Source organism: Manis javanica, chromosome 3 (assembly GCF_040802235.1).
Source record: "Manis javanica isolate MJ-LG chromosome 3, MJ_LKY, whole genome shotgun sequence".
NCBI classification, from domain to species: domain Eukaryota; kingdom Metazoa; phylum Chordata; class Mammalia; order Pholidota; family Manidae; genus Manis; species Manis javanica.
Window position 1 is genome coordinate 30,378,795 of NC_133158.1, and position 21,473 is coordinate 30,400,267.

Here is a 21,473-nt window from a genome sequence, read left to right on the forward strand (position 1 = left end):
ATTACAGATCAAGGAGAGAAGAGGTACTTCCTGTCTTCTTCCATCTGTGATCAGTGCCTGTAGACGCCAGGGAAGAAAAAGCAGATAGAATGAGAAGAGCAGCCCTGCTGGAAAAGCCAGCACCCTCCTAGCTGTTTACATGGGAACCACGGTGACTGAAAATGTAGCTAGAGCCTCAGAGGTTTCTAGTGAGGACCCTGGCCTCTCCAGGGCACTGCCAAGTGATTCTTCCCAGGATGTTCCAGGTCCTTCAGCCAAGAAGGCTGAAGCTTTTGGTTGGCCAAGGCCTGATGCCTGATCTTGGGGTCTCTCCTTGGTCTTAGGTGTAAGACTTGTGCCTCAGCTTGTTCTCAGGAATGGAAGCCAGCAGTGGTTGGGGCAAACTGTCCCCTCCCTAGTCATCACACCACTGTTCAGTTTCTCAACAAAAAGCCAGGCCTTTGCCCAATAAAAGGTGCTGCTTCTAAGTAGGAACAGTAGCTTGAGAGCTGAGAGGAATGATTTAAGAGAATGGGGCCAAATATTTATGCCTGAACTACAAGGGTGGTATGGCCACAGGACATATGCTGGCCTTGTGCTGGTGAAGGCAGAAGGACAGGCAGTATGGCGTAAGGATGTTGGATCCTTTCCCAGGATAATTCTCCCTTCCTCCCTCCCGCCCCATAGGCTTGCAGCCCTGAGTGAGCGGGAGACTCGGCTGCAGGAAGTCCGCTCAGTCTTCTTGGCTGCATACAGCAGCACAGTGGGGCTTCAGGCAGCAGCCCCTAGTCCCTCTGGTGCCATCGGGGGCCTGCTGGAACAGTTTGTCCGTGGGGTCGGACTTCGGGGCATGAGCAGCAACACTTTATGAAGCAGCCAGGATGTGACAGTTTCCTGTTCCTCTCTCACCTGAGCCCTGAGTGGAATCAAAGCCATGCGTGGCCAAGGGGTACTTGAAGGCCAGGGGAAATCTCCTTACTCCCTCTTGTCCATCATGCACCTGGCAGCCCCAGAGTCAAGCAGGGCCCAGGACAGGGCTCTCCAAACCCCAGCTTCCTGACCAGTGACTGCTACCCCTCTTGTCATTGCCTCCCACCCACCCTAGTCTTTGCTGGGATTCCCATCAACTTTTAGGACTGGGTGGGGGGGTTTCCTTGTGGCTTTGTGGAGGCCTGGACTTCATGAAAGACACCTCCCTCCCCTTCCCATTCTTGTTCCCTGGGGAGGAAGGGGTCGCCTGCACTGAGAATGAGGCAGTTTGACACAGATCCACAAAATAAATTCCGTCTTTTTGAACAGCTGTTCTCTTGCATTCTCATTTGGTTGCTGTCTTTGTGGAATTATTTGAAAGGTTCTCACTGCCCTTCTGCTGGAAGAAGGGGGTTAGGGTGGGAGGCAGATGGAACAGGAAGAGAACTGGAGACTTGGGTATGTCTCTTAATTCCTGAGCTGTGATAGTTTTCTCAGTGAACTGGGGATATGTCACAGGCTGTTAAGGTGGGAACAGTGGTCCTCAGGCTTAAGTGGACCCTCATCACCTGGGGAGCTTGTTTATCCTTACAGATTCTCAGAGCTGCCTGAAATTTAGACGTGGGTTTGCTGAGGTCTTCATTTAGTGGGGATACTTAATTTTTAATTTTTAACAAGTCTGCAGGCAGCACAGTCCTGGTACAGGTGACCTGCAGCCTCTGCCTATGGAGTCCTCTGTGGTGGAGGGACTGCCTTCCAGGGCTTTTGAGGCAGTAATTGGTGTTGGGACAGTTGGCTCACCACCATCCTCATCTACAGTGTGACCTACAGTAGGGTTCCAGCCTCACAATGTGTCTGCATCTCTAACACCATAAAGGCATGCAGGTTCAAAGACCTGGGCAAAGAGCTTTGCAGTGCTGAAACTCCTACCATTTGCTGAGCTCTAACCCTTAATACAGAAGAGGTCATCTGTGTGAATGCCCAGAGGAAAGAAAGAATACTAGGGAACATTTCTTGAGTACTTACTGTGTACAGTTGCCTGTGCTAAATTCTCCCCATGGATTGTCTCAATACAATTTTACAACACCCCAAGTAGGTGCTATTACCGCCTTTCTACCAATGAGACTGAACCACAGAGATGTCGAGTGACTTGCCCAAGGTCACACAGCTAATAAGAAAAATGTGTAATTCTTCCTATTCAGAGACCTAGCTGGGCATGGCAGGAGCGGGAGGGGAAGAAGCAGATAGTTGAGGGAGGCCCCTCAGGAAGAACAGACGCCCCAAAACCTTAAACACTGCGCCTCTCAGGAGACTAGGGTTTCTCCCAGGAGAAGTGCACTGCGAGGACTCTCCCAAGGTGTGAGTTGCTGTTGAGTCTGGATAAGGTTCCCGGCCGGCTCGAGGCTGCTCCAATGGGGCGGGGGCCACCCGCAGGGCCGGGCGGGGCTGTGTTGCCTTCTGAAACCGCAGCCGCCGGTGGCCACAGTCAGGGCGCGAGCGGCGGGAGCGCACGGAAGGCTGGAAGGAGTGCAGCCGCTGCCGCTGCACATGGGCTGGCCCCGCGGCTGCCGCCGCCCCCAGTCCCGGAAGCCCCGGTCTCTCAGCCTCCCGCGCGGCTCCGGCCACTCGACCAGCCATGTCTCTCAGCGGAGCCTCTGAGCGCAGCGTCCCGGCCACCAAGATTGAAATTACCGTGTCCTGCCGGTGAGCGGGCCACCCTGGGGAGGGCTTAAGCACTGCTCCAGCACCAGGCAGTTCCGGGGCTCGGCGCGCACAGGGGCTCTACCCCTCGGGGAGAAGCATCCGGGACCAGAAAATCGCGAATGCAGACTCGGTAGTCGTGGTAGTTCGGAGAAGGGATTTACTTGAACAGCCCAACAGCAAAAGAGTGTTCTGCCTGCGGGTGCAAGGGATGGGTCTCGGGGTTCTAGTAGGATCTGGGCCCCCGGGGGACAAGCTCTGGGGGCTAATCCCTCCTTCCTGAATCCTTAGAGACAGTGTGGACACGTACGCGTCCAGTCTTTAGAGACAAGGTTCTTGGGCTATTTCCGGTGCTGTCCAGGGTGCTGACAACGCCGATCTACAGGACCCCCCAACCCCCAACCCCAAGCTGGTAGTTTTAAAGGGGGAGGTGCGGTTTTAGCCCCTTGCCTCCCCCGGTGCCCAACTCAGAGCAGAGTAAAGGCTGTGGGATCCAGGACGACCCACCCTCTGTCCGCCTGTCTGTCTCTTTCTCTAGGAACCTGCTGGACCTCGACACCTTCTCCAAGTCCGACCCCAGTAGGCGGCACTAGGACCGGGAGGGGCGACTTGGGGTCCGGGTGCGACTGAGGGGCGGGGAAAGGGTGGGGGCAGACCTGACGTCCTTCCCTCCCCGCCCCCGCTCCCGCCTGCAGTGGTGGTGCTCTACACGCAGAGCCGGGCCAGCCAAGAGTGGCGGGAGGTGAGTCCGACAGCCCTCTCCCAACTCAGAGCCGCTCCCGGGAATCACCTGACCCCTTGCAGGCCCGGCGCTGACTCTCCGCCCCCCACCCAGTTTGGACGGACCGAGGTGATCGACAACACGCTGAACCCAGACTTCGTGCGCAAATTTGTCCTCGACTATTTCTTCGAGGAAAAGCAAAACCTACGCTTCGATGTGTGAGCCCCGCCCAGAATTCTGGCTTGGACCGCCCCACCTGGCCTCCCCGCCTGCCTCCTCCCGGGATCACTATGGTCTCACGCCGTAGGGCTCCGGGATAGTCTTAGCTCCGCCCCCAAGCCTGGTTTGGCCCTGCCCTTAGCTCAGATCCAATCCAGTTCATTCCGCAGGCCTGGGCCTGCCCACAACTCTGCTCCCTAATTTAGCCCCACCTCGGTCTAGGTCCCGCGGTGACATGATTACCCCACACGCGACACCAGGCAGCTGACTAGGCCTCTCCCCAGGCCTGACTCCCTCTGACCCTGACTCCTGCTCCAAAGGAAACCCAGGTTGAATTTGGGTCCAAGGCCGACCCTCCCCTTCACCCACAGTTTTTAACCAGAACTTGAAACCCGATCCCCCGCTTTCCAGGCTTTCTCCAACCTGCCCTATCCCACACTGATTCCACTGTCTTCCCAGGTACAATGTCGACTCCAAAACGAACATTTCCAAACCGGTGAGCAAGCGTCCCCTCGTGGGCTGGCCAGGCACACCGGCGGTGCTCAGTGTGTTAAACGACCCTCCCCCACAATCCTTCTACCCTTCAGCCGTGACTCTACCTTCTCCTGCCCAAACCCACCCTCCCAGCCCTCCTCTCCTGTTCGTTTAACAGCCTATGACTATTATTTACTGCTCCTCTTCCTTCTTGGCTGCCTCTGGGACCCACAGAAGGTGAGGTTGAATGGGACTTGGGGGAATGGCAGGACCGAAAAATGGCGCTTGCCTGGAGACCCCTCCCCTCTCCATTTAAACCAAGGCCAGGCAGTGGTTCTTGCAATGTCCCACCGCCCAGAAACACCCCGGTCTGTGGGGCAGCAGCATCAGGGTTGGACTGGGTCTCTGCATCCCCAGCCCCTCCTGTCCTCCCTGACTCTGTGCCCCCCGGTGCAGGATTTCCTGGGACAAGCGTTCCTGGCCCTGGGAGAGGTGATCGGAGGCCAGGGCAGCCGCGTGGAGCGACCCCTCGCGTGAGCTTAACCAGAAGGGGTGCTGGGGAAGGGTGGCACCTCTAATTTCTTCTTCCAAAGATGCTGCTAACCCAATAGCAGGGAGGCTGGGATCCACCCTGGTTCGGAGCCTTCAAATGGCTCCCATTACCCTTGTTGGGAAGTCCAATTTCCAGGGCTTTGCTTTGCTCAAGTCAGTCTCAGGCCCAACATGTCTCTCTCCTCTTTTACTAAGTCTGATTCAACGTTTATGGAGTACTTGCAAGCTCTTCTTCTACAGGAAGCTAACCTCACTAAATCAAGTCATTTGGAATTCCCATTACATTCACTCACTAAATATTTATTAACACGTTTTGTATGCCATACCCTGTGTTTGGTGCCAGGGATTTATCCACTCCACAAATACTCTAGGCATATACTCTATGTCAGCCATTATAGGAGATATATTAGTGTGAACAAAACAAAGGTTCCTGCCCTCAGGGAGCTTATAATATAGAAGGAAAGGGAGAGAGAACAAAAGACATGATAAATAAGTGAATTATATAATATAGAGACATAATACCTAATAGGAGACATTAAGTGCTATGAAAAAAGACAAAAGCTGAGCAAAATCAGGGGGATTGGAAATGCTGAGTGGGTGGGAGTTGCAATATTCAATAAAGTGGTTGAGTAGGCTCCATGGAGAAGTACTTGGGGAGTAGCAACCTGAGGGAAGTAAGGGAGTAAGCTGTGCAGATATCTGAAGAAGGAATGTTCCAGGCAGAGGAAACTGCCAGTGCAAAAGCCTGATAGGTTGAAAGAGTAAGCAAGGAGGCTAGTTGGCTGTAGCCAAGTAAGCAAGGGGGAAGCAAAGAGGTGAAGTTGGAGAATTAACAGTTAGGGCCTTGGAAACACTGTGAGGACTTTAGCTTTTACTCTGAGTTGGCAGTCACTTGAGGGTGCTGAGCAGAGGGCTGACCTGATGTGATGATGCTTTCAAAGGATGATGCTGGCTGCTGAATTGAGATTAACCCTTGGATGGACAAAGATAGAAGCAGGGAGCTATTGTAGTAATCCAGTGTGGTAGCAGTGAAGGAGAGAAGTAGTCAGATTCTGGATATCTCTTGAAAGTGGAGGCCAACAGATTCCTGACAGAGTGAATATGGATGTGAGAGGAAAAGAGGAGCTGAAAATGCACCAAGGCCTTTGGCCTGAGCAACTGGAAAGACAGACTTGCCATACTGAAATGGTTAGATAAATAAATAAATAAATGAGAGAGGAGTAAGTTGGGGGCAGGGTTGTTCAATCAGGTTCAGTCTAAGGTATTGAATTTCATGATTTTTATTACCCTTCTGAGAGGACATGTCAAAGTTCTTTAAGGCCTAAGACTAGATGAGATCACCAAGGAAGTGAGGAGAGAGAGAAGACCAAAGACCAAGACTCCATGAGTTGGAACTAGAAAAGGACACTGAGAAAGCATCAGTGAAGTAGGAGAACTAAGAGAAGGTGGAGGTGTCCTGGAAGCAAAGGGAAGGACATGTATCAAACAAGGAGAGAATGACCAGCCATGTCAAATGCAGCTGCAGGTCAAGTAAGGTGAAGATTGGTAATCGGCCATTGAATTTAGCAAGATGGAAGTCACTGGTGACTCTGACGAGCATAGTTTTGAAGAAGTATAGGTGAGAGCCTGGTTGAAGAGGTTTAGAAGAGAATGGAAGAGAGAAATGGGAGTCAAAGAAACTTTCAAGGGGTTTTGCTGCAAAAAGAAGAGAAAAGGAGGGAGTGGCTAAAGAGGGAAGTAAAGTCAAGAATAGGCTTGCAATCTTTTAACATGAGAAAAACTAACATTTGTATGTTAATGGAAATGACACAGTAGAAACTGAAAATTGACAAAACAAGGGGAGAATTGCTGAGTGATGTCCTTGTGCAGGCAAGAGGGTGTAAAATGTAGCACACAGTGCAGGGGTAAACAGGCACTGGGTAGTCATTTATAGCAATGGTAGGAAGGCACCATAGTGCAGGTGAAGATCCTGGACGCCAGGGAGGTACAGCTGTTGGTCTGTGGACATTCTCTTCTGGTTGCTTCCATTTTGTCAGTGCAGTAGGAAACAAGGTCATTGACTGAGAGCGAGGATGGGGGAGGAGGCTTTTCAGATTTGATGTGAGAGGAGTGAAACTGCCATCTAGCAGAACAAAAGAATGTAAGGACCAGAATGTATGCTGTGATTGAGGACCCTCTTGAGGTTTGTGGTCATGCATTTAAAATGAGACCAGTTAGTATGAGTGTATGTTCTCCTGTGATCATACTGCACAGGTGCAGTATGGGTTAGGCAGAGCATTGGATTTAACTAGGTCTGTGTTTACTGCCAGAAAGTATGCTGAAGTGAGAGAAGGGCAAGGGAAAAGAGGTAGGATGCAAGGGAGTGATTATTATAATCATTGACTGGAATTCACACTGGATGAGGAGATAAGGGAGAACATCAAAGAGGCAAAGAACAGCAAGAAGGCAGTAGAATCAGTGACAGGTTCTGGATGTGCAGCTGCAGAGTCCCTGTGCTCATCATGCTCCATCTTTTCAAAGCACAAAGAGTCAGAGATCGAAGGAGCCAAAGAAATGTTTCAACATTTTCATTTTAAAGATGGGGAAAATCACATAGCAAGTTGGAGGCAGGGCTGGAACCCAGGACACTCCTGATCTAGCTTTGTCTCTGCTACACTTTGGATCCCTTTGGGGATGAGGGTTTGCAAGTCCCTTTCATCAAGACCCTGACTGCTTGGAGACCCAGGGCTACCACATCCAGGTTAAGAATGGGTATCCTGCTACGTCCTGGTATGCACTCTTCAAGCATACAGAAGTGTCCCTTCTTGGGTCAGGATAGGATAAAGCTTCCTTTGACCATTTCATTTCACAGTTTTCAGGAAGCACAGCATCTTTGATCTAATAAAACAGGTTTTTGGCTCAGGGTCTGGATAAAAGTTCCTCTCCCTCATTCAGGACTGCTACATCACACTCAACTTGCCTACCGGCTTTGACATCCCACCTCTCCCTGGAAGCTCCCTGAGGGCAGGGTCTAGCAGAGCTGGAGAGTGCCAATTGACCAACCCATACCTAGCCCCGAGACTGGCACCAAGCAGATACCAGGGTCTGCCTTGAGAAATAGAGCCACCTCCGCATCAGTAAAGTTTCCCAATTGCTTTTCCTTCCATGCGTCCATTCACATCTCTTCACAGCCCTGAGATGTAGGCATGATTCCCATTTCATAGAGAAAACTAGGGCCGAAGGAAAGAGGAAATACCTTGCCCAAGACTCTAAATCCTATGTCTTTCCCATGCTACCACTATGAGATATCCACCAGGACTAGGGTAACCCCCTTCTTTCCAGACTACAGAACTCTCCCCAGTCAGAGTCAGGAACTTCCCCACCTGGAGCCACCCAGGACAGAAGGGGACACATTTAGGGAACTGTCAGTAAATGGAAAATTGGCCCACTGAAACCCAGGTTGAACCCCAATCCTTGTTGCCTCCTCTCCTTCCTCACAAAGAGGATTTTTCTGTTTCCAGGGGTGTACCAGGCAAGAAGTGTGGGACCATACTGCTGACTGCAGAAGAGCTTAGCAATTGTCGGGTCAGTAAGGGCCACATGCTAGACCCACAAGGATCCCTTCTCTCCCCAAACTCCCTTTAATGGGCTGACTGAGCCTATGGGTAATTTGAACAGCTCAACTTCATCCCTAGGACATTGCCACCATGCAGCTGTGTGCAAACAAGCTGGACAAGAAGGACTTCTTTGGGAAATCAGACCCCTTCCTTGTGTTCTACAGGAGCAATGAGGATGGCACGTGAGTCACTGCCCTCTCCAGTGATGCCTCCCCTCCCTCTGTGGCTTTTAGGTTGGGTGTGGGGTATATCAGACTCCACCAGAACCTGGGCCCAGAATTCACTCAAGGCAGCACACAATATGTGCCTACTAAGTGGGAGGGCACCAAGAATCTCCAAGGATATCAGGTCCCATCTCTGGGCTCAGTCCTACTTAAAAGGCATAATTCAATCCTCTTGCTTCTCTGCAGGTTCACCATCTGCCACAAAACAGAGGTTGTGAAAAACACACTGAACCCTGTGTGGCAGCCCTTCAGCATCCCTGTGCGTGCCCTATGCAATGGAGACTATGACAGGTCTGCTTTAGTATAAGCTAAGGAGTAAGGGGACAAGCACATGAGAATGCAGTTTCTGGGCCCAGAATGATGGCAGAAGTGTCATAATAGTGTTGGAGGATCATGATCAGTGAGACAGAGTTTTGGGACTGAACATGGGTGGATGGGGAAGCAGATGAATAGCCAAATGGACAGACAGGTGGATGAATGGGTAGAAGAAAGAGCAAATGAACAAATGAATGAGTAGATACATAGATGGCTGGTCAAATGGACAGAGAAAATGGTGAATGGATTGATGGCTGTGTGTATGACTATGTAAGAGGACTGGTGAGTTGGTAGAAGGGGAGATTGATGAATGGATGGATGAATGGTTAAGTAGACTGGTGAGATTAGTGGATGAACATGATGAATGGGTTAATGGATGGATAAGTAAATGAATGAGTGGATGGATGGGTATATGAGTGATTGGCAAATGGCTGGAGAGGCAGAGGGTTGACTGGAAGAACAGGAGGATAAAAAGGTGGGGTGATAGGTGGACTGATGGATGGACAGATGAATGAATGGTAGATGGGTAGATGGATTAGTGGATGAAATTAGTTGACAGACTTGTACAAAGCTGATGGATAGTCTGACCATATGAACTAATAAATGGGCAGTATGAAGATAGGTGGGTGGGCACATAAATGGATGATGGTTCGAATGAATGATCAGATGGACAGACGTCAGATGGTTGGGTGTTTGGTTGGATAGATGAATGGACAGATGTTTGCATGCATCAGTGAATAAGTGAATGGCAGGATGTATAGTTAGATGGGTGGATAAAAATAGGAATTAATAGGCAATGGATTGGTGAAAGTCGGTAAATGGGTGGCTAGATGAATAGATAGGTGGCTGATGGGACTGCCACATAAGTAGATGGATGGACATATGGGATGATTTAGGCATAGTAGCTAAGTACAGGGTTTTTGGAACCAGGATGTCTGAATTAAAATCTCAGCTCGGTCATTTACTGTTATTATCCTTAGTCAAGTTACTGTTTTTATGTATCAGTTTAGTTATCCAAAAATCAGAATAATAGTACTTGCTTCATAGGATGATTATTAAATAAAATGAGACAATCTGTAAAAGTACTGAGACCCATGCCCGGAATATAATAAGACCCAGTAAGTGGCAGTAGTAGTGGCACTAGTGGTAGAGGCAGTAGATGCTTATGTACGTGCACAGACCAGTGAATGGCTAGGATGGATGGATGGATGGGAGGAAGGTTGAAGGCAGCAGGTATGGGAGGCCAAGAGGATGATTTGTGAATGGTTAAGTGGGTGGCAACATCTCTAGGATTTATCATACACACCAAGCCTGTGTTTTATCTCCTGCATTTCAGAACTGTGAAGATTGATGTGTATGACTGGGACCGGGATGGAAGGTAGAACTGCCCCACGTAGTACTGCCTCCTCCTGTATCTAACCCAAACGATTCTCTGTAATGTATAGAACATCCAGTAGGAACCCCAGTCACCTTGGGAGCCCGAAAGGGTGATGCCAGATGCCAGAACCTTGGGTCCAACTGATACTCTCAGTTGTCTCTCTGGCACACTGCCTCTTCCCTTCTCTTCCCCTTAGCTTTGCCCCTCTTCTGGCCCCAATCCAGTGGCCTGCAGCCCAGGAAAGGGATTGTGGGAATAAAAGACTGGTTTCAGGCCTGGTTCATGCCAGCAGCAGCTGGTGTTCATCCACCCCTGGCCTCCTTGCAGCCACGACTTCATTGGTGAATTCACCACCAGCTACCGAGAACTGAGCAAGGCCCAGAATCAGTTCACAGTCTATGAGGTGAGCACTCCAGCCCTTCCCAGGTTGCCCAGGCTCTCCATCCCAGCGTGCTCAGTCCGTAGCTCCCTTCCTCTGTTTCCCACCATCACTGCTATCCTCCTTACTTAGGTACTTAATCCTCGGAAGAAATGTAAGAAGAAGAAGTATGTCAACTCGGGAACTGTAAGTGCTCCCTGGAGCTCTGGCCCTCCCTTGATCCTTCTGTCTCTAACCTCACTGACATAGCATGACAAATGTTGAGGGTAAGAGAAGGCTGTGGGCACAGATTACTCAACTATGGTAACATTGGGTACAAGGTGGCACCATTTAAGGCGTTTTGTTTTTTTCTCACCTGAGGAAATTTTTTATCTTCACTCTTCTGCAGAATTTTTTAAAACAACTTTAGTTGTATTTTCCAGTTTAATATACTTTTGGAAATCCAAATGTTTCTGACAGTTTCCCTTTTTTGCCCTTTCAGAAGCTGGACAGGGTGGGATGGGGTGGAATCCTGTGCCTGTCTCACGTCTGCCATCCCAACTGTGCTTCCCAAAGTAGCAAGGCTGCCTCTTCTGTCCCACAGGTGACGCTGCTCTCCTTCTCTGTGGACTCTGAATTCACTTTTGTCGATTACATCAAGGGAGGGTGAGTCAGAGACCAAGCTCTGGGCTGAAAGCCCAACGAGCAACTTCCCAGTTCTGAACCTTAGTTTTCTTATGAATGCCGAGGGTCTAATGAGATCGCAGAGATAAACACTTGGCAAACTATAAAGTGATCTGTAAAATGCACAGTGTTGCCCATCTTAGTTCTCTTTATGGACTTTTCGTTCATCCCTAGCTTGCAGTTCCCCCTGAGAAGATGCCAGACCAACAGTCTTCAAAGGTGGCCCCAGTACCTTGACTAGGGCCTAAACAAAAGTTATGGCCAGGCAAGAGGCAAAGGCCAAGAGAGACAGAAAAGTCAGGCAGATTATAGGGGACATTCACTTGGTTCAGTGGAGGAAGGCAGACTTGGGAAAGGTATTTTCCTTCTCTGGACATAATTTTTCTCCTGTGAAAAATGGTGATGTTAATTACTATTTCAGGGTAGTAAGGGCTAAGTTAAATTACATAAAATACACTTGTCACACAGTAGGCATTTAATTCTGCTACCCAAGGTGTGCTCCTTGGACCAGCAGCATCACTTGGAAGCTTACTAGAAATGTAGAATCTCAGGCTCCACCCAGACCATCCAAATCAGAAACTGCATTTTAACACAATCCTCAGGTGATTTGTATGCATACAGGCGTTTAAGAAATCCTGCTATAATAAGTATTAGTCCCTCACTTCTTAATCCATCTACTTCCCCAACAGGACACAGCTGAACTTCACAGTAGCCATTGACTTCACAGCTTCCAATGGTGAGGCATGAGTGGGGGAATAGGCTGTGGAGGAATTCTAAGAAAGTCTTTAGGGATTGGCCTGGATTCTGACTTGGGGATAAGAGTTCACCTACTCAGGAAGCCCAGGCTTGAGGCAAAGCCCAGCCAGTCTAGTACTGGGGCAGGAGTGTTGGAGGGAGATTATTGGGCATACGAGTGGGCAGAGAGTTCAGGAAAACAGGTGGGTAAATGGATCAAAACTCAAAGAATAGTTAAAGAAGTGGATGAATAAATGCTTAAATGGGAGAAAATGTGTGTCAGGAGAGATGGGTAGATGAATGGGTGGTGACTGATGACTAGGCGGGTAGACAGATGAACAAACACTGAGTAGATGGGTTGGTTAGTGAATACAATGGTTTGAACCAATGGATGCATAGATGGGTGTGTGGGCGGACAAATGGACAGATGTTTAAATTGGGGAAATTACAGGTAAGTAGATGGAGGAATGGGTGAGTGGACAGGTGAATGGATCCATATGAGGAAAAACAGACGAATGAATGGAATAGATAGGGATGGATGGCTGGGTGGGTGGATGGCTGGATAAGAGAATAGAGAGGCAGATGGATAGAGATAGATAGACTGAAGATGGATTTATGGCCAGTGGATAGGTCCATGAATGTGTGGGTAGGTGGGAAGATAGATGAGTAAGTGAATACATGGATGATTGAGTAAAATAATGAGGGAATACATGAGATTAATGACCAAGGTGACCATAAGGCTGGGACTCCTGTGTCCCTACAGGGAATCCCCTGCAGCCCACTTCCCTGCACTACATGAGTCCCTACCAGCTCAGCGCCTATGCCATGGCCCTGAAGGCAGTGGGAGAAATCATCCAGGACTATGACAGTGACAAGCTCTTCCCAGCCTACGGCTTTGGGGCCAAGCTGCCACCAGAGGGACGGATATCCCACCAGTTTCCCCTGGTATAGTATGAGCCAGAACCTATACTCCATGTCCTGGCATCTGGCCCACCAAAGGTGGTGAATTTCTCCTATTTACATTTCTAAGTGTCAAGGACCTGTCGAGGAGCAGGAAGTTATGGGAGGGTGGAAGAGCAGGGAAGGGAGCAGGACTGGAGTCTGGAGAGGAGCATGAAAGAGAGTGATGGAAAAAAGGAAGGATCTCTGGGATCAGAGCACTCCTGGGTATAGCCTGTGTGGGCTCAGCCCAGCAGGGCCTCTTCCTTAACAGAACAACAATGATGAGGACCCCAACTGTGCGGGAATTGAAGGCGTTTTGGAGAGCTACTTCCAGAGCCTGCGCACAGTGCAGCTCTATGGACCCACCTACTTTGCTCCTGTCATCAACCAAGTAGCCAGGTAAGGGCACTTGGTGTGTGCTGGGAGGAATAAAGGGACCCAGACAGGGGACCAACTTTCCAAGGATAGTCAGAACCACTGTTGGGTGAACTTGGCCTCTGGGGAGAAGATGAAAATTTCAGTGTTGGCCAGTAGTACAAAGAGGTTACATATTGCCTTATTCTGGGATAAAGAGGGTGTCAACAAACTACCCCAACCCTACTCCCTGGGAACAACAACCCAGGCCTCAAGTTTGGGGAAAAGAGAGAGGGGCCTACAGCACAATGGCTAAGGCACAAGCTTTAGCTTGGGACCTGGAAGTGATCCTGGCTCCACCACTCACTGACCACGTGACCTTAAGCAATTTAGCTTCTCTAAGCCTACATTTAATCCCTGTAAATGGGTGGATAATAATAATCCCTGTAAATAATGGATACCAATAGCACCTTCTTTATGGGGTTACTGGGAAGTTAAAATTAGATGACAATGTAAGACTTACTAGTACAATGTGTGGCCCACATTAAGTGTTCAGTGGATGGCAGATTAAAAAAGAGAAGAGTAACTTCTAAAAATAGAAAAGTAGCTCCAATTTTCAGAATAAAAATATACAAAGAAAACCCCGACCACATATCAAAATTTTTTTTAAAGTGCAGGTAAATAAAATGACAGAACTAAAACCAAACATATTGATAAACATAAATTGGATGAGCTCACCTATTGAAAGGTTTTCTGAATGAATTTAAAAAAGTGGACCCTACTATCTGCTAAAGAGAAAAGACCCAGCTAAAACAAAGCACCTCAGAAAGGTTGAAAGTAAAAAGATGAAACAAAAAGAATAAAAGTGGAAGGATTTCAGGGAGATTTGTATATCCATAGATTTCCTTTTTCTCTAATAAAAATGTGTATTTTCTCTAATTCATAATGAGGGTAATAGTTTAATTATAAAAGTAACATAACATTGCTATAGGAAATTTCAAGGATGGAGAAATGAAATAAGAAACTGCCCAGAATACAGCCCATGGGAATATGGATACATACATTGTTCTTGACAGTCTTTTCCTTATGCATCCATAGTCGCAGTCAAATTACATGTAATATTTCACTAATGGTTTTTTCACTTAATACTGGAGTGTGAGCATATTTTTTTTGTTATGACTAAATGGACTTAAATATTATCTTAGGCAAGATCATTGATTGATTGATTCATTCATTCAATAAACATTCAGTAAAGGGGCAATGTAGCAAGAATGTGGCTGTGGAGCCAGACTAGCTAAGTTAGTACATCCACACTAGCTGTGTGAATTTGATCAAGACTCTTAACTTCTCTGTGCCTGTTTCCTCAATTGTAAAATGGGGATAGTAATATGCACATCATAGGGTTGTTATGAGGACTAACTAAATTAGAAGACTTAGAACAGTGCCTGCCATATCATAAGTACTATGGGTGTTAGCTATTACTGTTACTATTATTATCATTATTATTATTCAAAGGGCATCTGCTATGTACTCAGTTCTCTGCTGGGGCACTGGAGACTCACGGATGAATCAGATCTAGTCTCTGCCCTTGGGAGCTCCTGCCTTGGTGCAGGAGACAGAAATATAAATAAATCATTACATTCTGTAGGCCAGAGCTTCCTAGACTTTTCCAGCAAGTTGCCTGATGGCAAAGGCAAGTGACTGTTTCCCTCAGAGGAATCTAGGGGCACAGCAGAAAGCAGCCAGGCTGAAAATGTCTTTGAAGTCCCCATATTTCACTTTAAAAATTCATGCAAATTTTTTATTCTTCTCACATTGTGTCCTTGTTTGCTTTAATTTGGGTGGGGGGAGGAGTGTTTTAAGTGTACTTAGAGTCCTTTAGCCTTACCGCAGATCATACAGTAGAATAGATGTTCCAGGTATCCTATGGCCTTGGGTTTTTCTGGACACATGCTGGTACCTCAGGGGTGGGAGAACACATTTGTCAGGCAGTATCCTGGAAGGCAGAGGGAGAGGAATGGCAGGATATAACCTAGACCCAAGGCAGGGGACTGTTTGGCTGGGTGTAGAGGGCAGACTGTACTTTATCAGAGGTGCAGAGTAGGCTTGGCAGAATGAATCGCATGTGAAAAGCCCAGAGGTGTGCAGGGACAAGCTCAGGAAACAATACACAGTATACTATGATCAGAATGTGTGCTCTGTATGGAGGTGTATATGATATAAAGAACAGGCCCAGAATAGAGAGTGAAGGAATCAAAAGCTCAGGCTTTAGGCTCAGTTGGTCAAGGATGGGTTTAGATCCAAGCTTCAGCACCCTTTGATGATGCTACTTAATGTCTCCAAACTTCAGTGTTCTCATTTTTAAAAAAGGAGTGAAAAATGTGCCTACCTCATAGAATGGTGGTGAGGATTAAATTAGATCATGTATGTCAAGTGTGCAGCTGTGATTTTGATGACCACAGATGACTCTTAATAGTTTCCATTTAACAGCTAAGTGGGGTACAGATTAGCCTCCCCCAGCCAGTCACGTACCTCCAGGTCTAAACAGACTTGGGAATGCCAAGTACCTAAAACCAAAGATGCCAAAGATGTACCTCCCATGCCCCCAAACCCTTCCATGCCCCCTACTGCCCCAGCTCAAAATCCCTTCATGAATGGGGCCTTGCTCACTGCTCCAACCTCATTTCTCTTGTTTAGTCTTACACACACCTCCTAGAACACACTCTCAATTTACACTCATTAGTCCCTCTCTCTGGAATATTTTTTACTTTACATTCCCACCCTTCCCTCTGCCATGACCACCACCTTCACACGGCTAACTCCTCCTCATTTTTTAAGTCTTAGGTTAGATGTCATGTCCTCAAGCCCCTAACCTCAGTACATCTTAGCCTGTAAGCATCCATCTCCCCCATGATATCTTATTCTGTGCTGCAGCTTAGCACCAAGCTTGGTGCCAAACACATAGCAGGTGTGCAATGACTCTTAGTAAAATGAGTGACAGGAAAAAGTACTAGTACAGGCCTGTGAGCAGGCTGAGGTCAGAATTCAGGAAAAGAGCAGGAGCTGCTAAGGAAGATCATGACCTGCTTGCTCCTACCCAGGACCCTGTGCAAACTGAGCCATAGCTATTTGAATTCTCCACTCTCACCATGCTTTCCTCTGATTTTTTTGTTATCAAGCTTAAATACCAGCACCATCTAATAGAACTTTTTGCAATGATGGATATGTTCCATATCTGCTGTCCAATATGGTTGCCACCAGCCACATGGGAATTTTGAGCACTTGAAATATAGCTAGGATGAACAAGGAATTGAATGTTTAATTCAGCTTAACTTAATTTAAATTTCAATAGTCACATGTGGCCAGGGGCTATCTTATTAGATAGTGTAGCTCCATCCTGTCCAACCCACACAGGGCCTGAGACTAGAAATCAAGAGACCAGGTCTCTTTTTTCTTAAATGGCTCTCTCAAGGTCTTGTTTTTCTTATATGGAAAATTAGAGGACTGGACCTAATGACTTCAGGAAGTCCTTTTCAAATGGAAAAATGTTGGATTCAAAGACTGATGGTAAGAGAAGGAAAAGGAGTTCTGGGAGCAGCTGTTAGACTGGCTGAGGACCCACCAGTCTAGGCAATGGGATGTGGTCAGCAGAGAGGAAAAGAAAGAAAAGAAAAAGGGTGAGAGGTGGAAAATGAGGCCTTCAGTCTTTTGTCTTGCTCTTGAATAAACAACAAAATTTTTCCCGGGGCTAACAAAGCCCTGTATGGTCTGGCCCCTGCCCCATCTCAGCTATATGGTCCATAATGCTTCCCCCATTTTCTGGGCTCTAGACAGGGTGAGCATCCTTCCATCCCATCACAGGGCCTTTGCCTATGCCGTTCCCTCTTCCTGGAATGACCTCCCTTCACTTAGCCTCTTCTTCATCCTCAAACATTATTATCTTAAAGAACCCTTCACTGACCTCCTGGACCATGTTAGGATCTCCTATTAGACACTCTTAGAACACTGTCCCTTTCCATCACAACACTGTCACAAGTATAATTTTATACCTATTTCTGTGATTCTTGGATCAGTGTCACCCCCTGAGAGGGCTGGGATGGATTTGTTTTTTCTCATTGTGTACCTGCAATGCCTATCACAGTATCTGCCATAGTAAGTGCTCCATAAATGTTCCTGGAGGGATGGCAGGTAGGAGCAGGCAGGAGCAGGGAGCCAGGTCTGGGGAAGAAGTATATGAGCTTCAGAAACCCCAGTCCCTGCCTGCTGCTTACATGCCGGCTGTGGAAGCTTTAGGGGTAGGATGTTCCCTCGGTGTCCCTGGGCTTTCAGCTGGATTCTAATCTTGGCCTCTTATCCAGGGCTGCAGCCAAGATCTCTGATGGTTCCCAGTACTATGTCCTGCTCATCATCACTGATGGGGTCATCTCTGACATGACACAGACCAAGGAGGCCATTGTCAGTGTGAGTCTGAGGAGAAGGGGTTGGCAGGGAGAGGGCACCATTAATGACTATGAAGGGGTTGAGATTTTACCCTACTTCCAAACTAACAGGTTAACCTAACAGTTTCATGGATGCTGGCAGAAGACACAAGACTCCTGGATCAGAGGAAAAGGACTCTTGTTATTCTCAGGAATAGCAATAACGAGTATCAGCATTTGCTCTGGTTCTCTAAGTCCCAATTTCTACAGGATTATATAACCAGATCACATCTGCACCCAAAGTGGGTTGCATTACAGGACAGAAACCCTGAGCATAGGGGACCTTCCCTTTAAAGGTTCCAGTGTGAGACATTTTATTACACTAGACAGTAAACAAACCTGCCCTTTGCTCTAAAGGAAAACCCTGTATCTTTCAAGGCTGTTTGACTCGTGGACCTCCTTGGAAAGATAGCTGGAACACAAGGAGTCAGTGCCTCTGCTTACAAAATGTGCCAAAATGTGACACATGCACAGAATTATCTCCCAATAGTCACTTCCCTTGTTAGGGCCACTCACCCTAACCATTTACCCTTTTTCCTCCATAGGCCTCCTCACTGCCCATGTCTATCATTATTGTCGGTGTGGGACCAGCCATGTTTGAGGGTGAGTAGGATAGGGGTGTCTGAGTGGAACCAGTAACTGGAGAAATAGGGAAGGATCTGGGCACCCAGGCCTACCTCACAGAAAATATAAGATGGATGCCTGTGTTGGACCTTGGCCAAGTCACAGACCCTCTCTGAACCTGGTTCCTCATCATAACTGAGGCCACTGGGGTTCCTGGGAGGATGAGGATGCATGGGAAGGCATAATAATAACTCCACTAGAAATAACAACTCCGCCTAATATTTGTTGGACTTTGAGACAACCATTAAGCATTCTCATGGTGACTGAAGTGGAGCTAAGAAGTAGGGGAGGTGGGCAGCATGGGTTGGTGTGGGAGAGGCCAATTAGCTGAAGGGTGTCTTTTCTGCAGCAATGGAAGAGTTGGATGGTGATGACGTGCGCGTGTCCTCTAGGGGACGCTACGCAGAGCGGGACATCGTTCAGGTAACCTGAACAGGGGAGAGGAAGTCATGGAGTCTAAAGGCCTAGCAGGAAGGACAGGCTTGATGGGTAGTCACTCTTCCTCACTGCCTTCTTAATTATCTACCTTTCTCCCTGTCACTCTTATAGCCTTCTTGCATTCATTGGACAAATTACTTTTGGGAAACAGGCAGGTTGCTGCAGCTATTGTGGATCCACAGTGTAGGAGACCCCCAAGTATTCCACTCTCTAATGGAGGCAACCAATAATAATCACACAGCTAAAATATCTCATTAGATGTGATAAGTGCTCCAGGGGAACAGCAAATACCACTGTGAGAACCTACAGAAGGAACCTGACTTAGGTAGGGTAGTCAGTAAAGGCTTCTATGAGGAAATGACATTTCAGCTGAAACCTAAAGGAGGATATAAGCATTACAAGCAGAGGAGCAGCACCTGAGAAGGCCCTGAGCCTCAGAAGAATTAGTCCAAATATGGAAAAGAGGCCAGAGTGGCAGGATCACAGTGAGTGAGAAAAAGAGGGAGCCAAGGCCTTGGTGAAGATTTGGGTGTTTTGTTCTAAAAGAAATGGGAAGTTCTTGTAAGCATTTTACACAGAGGAGTGAGATGGTCAGATTTGCATTTTAAGAGGATGGCTGCTGCATGGAGGGTGGACTGTTTGTAGCAGGATGAGAGAGGAGAGAGGTAAACCCATTAGTGAAGAATCCTTTGAAGTAGTAGAGGGGAGACAATAGGGATCTGGACAAGAATAGAAGCAGTGAGGATAAAGAGAAAAAGGAGGTTAAAAAAGTTAAGAAAAACTTATAGGAGTTGATGCTTTTATTAAATGGTTATGGGGAATGAGGGTGGCTTCAAGGATGACTCAGTCATCTAGCTTGAGCGAATAGTCCGATTTACTAGGAAGGGAAAGCTGGAGGAGGAACAGATTTGGCAGAAAGGGCTAGAATTTAGTTGTGAACACATTGGGCTTCAGGTATCTAAGACAACTGAATGGAGATGTGATATGAGCAATTAAATATGTGGCTCTGGACCTTAAAAAAGAGACCAGTAATGGATATATAAATTTGGGAGTCATCAGTGAACAGCTTTCAAAGTCATGGAAGTGTATTAAATCCCCCCGTAAGAGAACTAAGAAGAGAAAGGACCAGATATAGAGATCAGGTAGACAGAGTAATAGCAGAGGCTGGGGGAGAGAACCACCCAGAAAGAAAGGTAAAAACCCAGAAAAGATTGGTGTGTCGGGAGTGGGAAATGTCAGAGAACATTATGACCAAATGTAATGGAAAACTAGAGAAACCAAACAAAACCAGGACTAACAGTTATTGCCACTGGACAGATACGGGAACATGGGGCTACTACATTAGCAAGTGCAAGTTCAGTAGACTGTGTGAAGCGAAACTGGAAAGGGCTGAAGGTGAACAGAAGGTGAAAAAAAGAGTGGGGAGAAAACAAATGTAGAAATCTGTCCAGGGGAAGAGAGATAATATGATATTTGGAAAGAGACATTAGGGGTCAAATAGGAAGGCTCCCTACTGCCTCCTCTCCCCTCTCCTGGCCACCACCCACACCAGTTGTCTGTACCTGTCCCAGTTTGTCCCATTCCGAGACTATGTCGACCGGTCGGGGAACCAAGTGCTGAGTATGGCCCGACTAGCCAAGGACGTGCTGGCTGAGATTCCAGAGCAGCTGCTGTCCTATATGCGCACTAGGGACATCCAGCCTCGCCCCCCACCTGCTGCCAATCCCAGCCCATCCCCAGTTCCAGAGCAGCCCTGAAGAGCCCACCTACACCTATCCAATGCCTAGCCATGTGCCCACCTGCACATCCACTGCCTCTGCTGAAACCCAGAGGCACCTGGAGCCCTGGACCTCACTGGGAGGCCAGCTTGGAGGACTGGTGCTGGCTGGTCAGATCTTCCACCCCCTCACCCACAGAAGGGCCTGGCATTGTCACCACCTCCCTGCCTTCATGACTGTAATAAACCTGATCTGTACTCCACCTCTGTCTCATGGGTCCTGGAGAGGGAGACTGAGGGACCCAGGGCCTGGGACCACACTAAGAGAAGGAGTGAAAAAGGACAGCTTCAGCTATGGTTCCCTCCCATGCTAATACACATGCATCCAATCACTTCTTCAGACATTCTTCAAACACTTTAAAGAAATGGTAAGTAAAACTGTGTGTGCGTGTACGGTTTTTCTGAGAAGAAAGGCCTATAGCTTTCATCAGACTTCCAAAGGGGTTCCTGACCTCAAAAGGGGTTGGCTTTCAGATGACTCTGTGTAACTGCTCTGATACATTTCGTCTGAGTTTTTTAGATGAGGATACTAAAAACATCTAATACTTTGAATATTCACTGCATATCAGACACTATAATTGATTTACAAACATAATCTCATTTTATCCTCACAACAGTCCTGTGAGGGAGGCACTGTATTTTTCAAATTTTACATGTGAGCAAACTGAGGCTCAGAGGTTAAGTCATTTATTGGAGAGAACTTGTCAGTTTGACCCCAGATTCTAAGACCATAACCAGAAAACATCTTCCCAGAGTATCAATTTTATTAGGATGATTTTTGCAAGACGTGGTATATGAAAATACATACGTTCCTGTGAATGGAATGCAAGGTTTGTCTTAAGATAAAACAGAAGCTTCCAGATGCTTTGGGCTCTGCACTAGAACCCAGGAAGCCCCTTTCATGCTCCTCTTTGTTGGCAATACCTGAGAGGCTCAGCAACAAGCACTGCTTCAC

The 21,473-nt window shown here is 47.6% G+C and overlaps 2 protein-coding genes across 12 annotated transcripts in view; both read left to right on the forward strand.

Annotated features, from left to right (window-relative positions):
• The window catches only part of MTMR14 (myotubularin related protein 14), a 42,551-nt gene extending 41,271 nt beyond the window's left edge, over positions 1 to 1,280 (forward strand). For 4 of the 9 annotated variants that reach the window (XM_017677645.3, XM_017677646.3, XM_017677648.3 and 1 more), the window contains one exon: positions 667 to 1,280. In XM_017677645.3, the coding sequence (XP_017533134.3) occupies positions 667 to 850 (184 nt within the window). In that variant the 3' untranslated portion in view covers positions 851 to 1,280. Of the gene's footprint in view, positions 1 to 7; positions 24 to 666 lie in introns of all 9 variants that reach the window. The other 5 variants (XM_037000247.2, XM_037000249.2, XM_017677649.3 and 2 more) reach the window with 3 other exon arrangements.
• Positions 1,281 to 2,413: 1,133 nt separating this feature from the next.
• On the forward strand, positions 2,414 to 20,715 carry CPNE9 (copine family member 9). Of its 3 annotated transcripts, XM_017677676.3 has the most exons (20): positions 2,414 to 2,652; positions 3,188 to 3,228; positions 3,345 to 3,391; positions 3,485 to 3,588; positions 4,049 to 4,085; positions 4,520 to 4,596; positions 8,116 to 8,179; positions 8,290 to 8,393; positions 8,622 to 8,726; positions 10,087 to 10,128; positions 10,456 to 10,531; positions 10,640 to 10,693; positions 11,091 to 11,152; positions 11,860 to 11,906; positions 12,669 to 12,850; positions 13,119 to 13,246; positions 17,560 to 17,662; positions 18,225 to 18,282; positions 18,653 to 18,726; positions 20,313 to 20,715. In XM_017677676.3, the coding sequence occupies exons 1-20, from the start codon at positions 2,585 to 2,587 to the stop codon at positions 20,496 to 20,498; spliced, it is 1,659 nt and encodes a 552-aa protein (XP_017533165.1). In that variant the 5' UTR covers positions 2,414 to 2,584; the 3' UTR covers positions 20,499 to 20,715. The 3 variants fall into 3 exon arrangements, with proteins under 3 accessions (XP_017533165.1, XP_073087089.1, XP_073087090.1); XM_073230988.1 differs by lacking the exons at positions 3,188 to 3,228; positions 3,345 to 3,391 and having other exon boundaries at positions 3,454 to 3,588; XM_073230989.1 differs by lacking the exons at positions 2,414 to 2,652; positions 3,188 to 3,228; positions 3,345 to 3,391; ... (8 more) ...; positions 10,640 to 10,693; positions 11,091 to 11,152 and adding an exon at positions 10,732 to 11,090.
• The last annotated feature ends 758 nt before the right edge of the window (positions 20,716 to 21,473 follow it).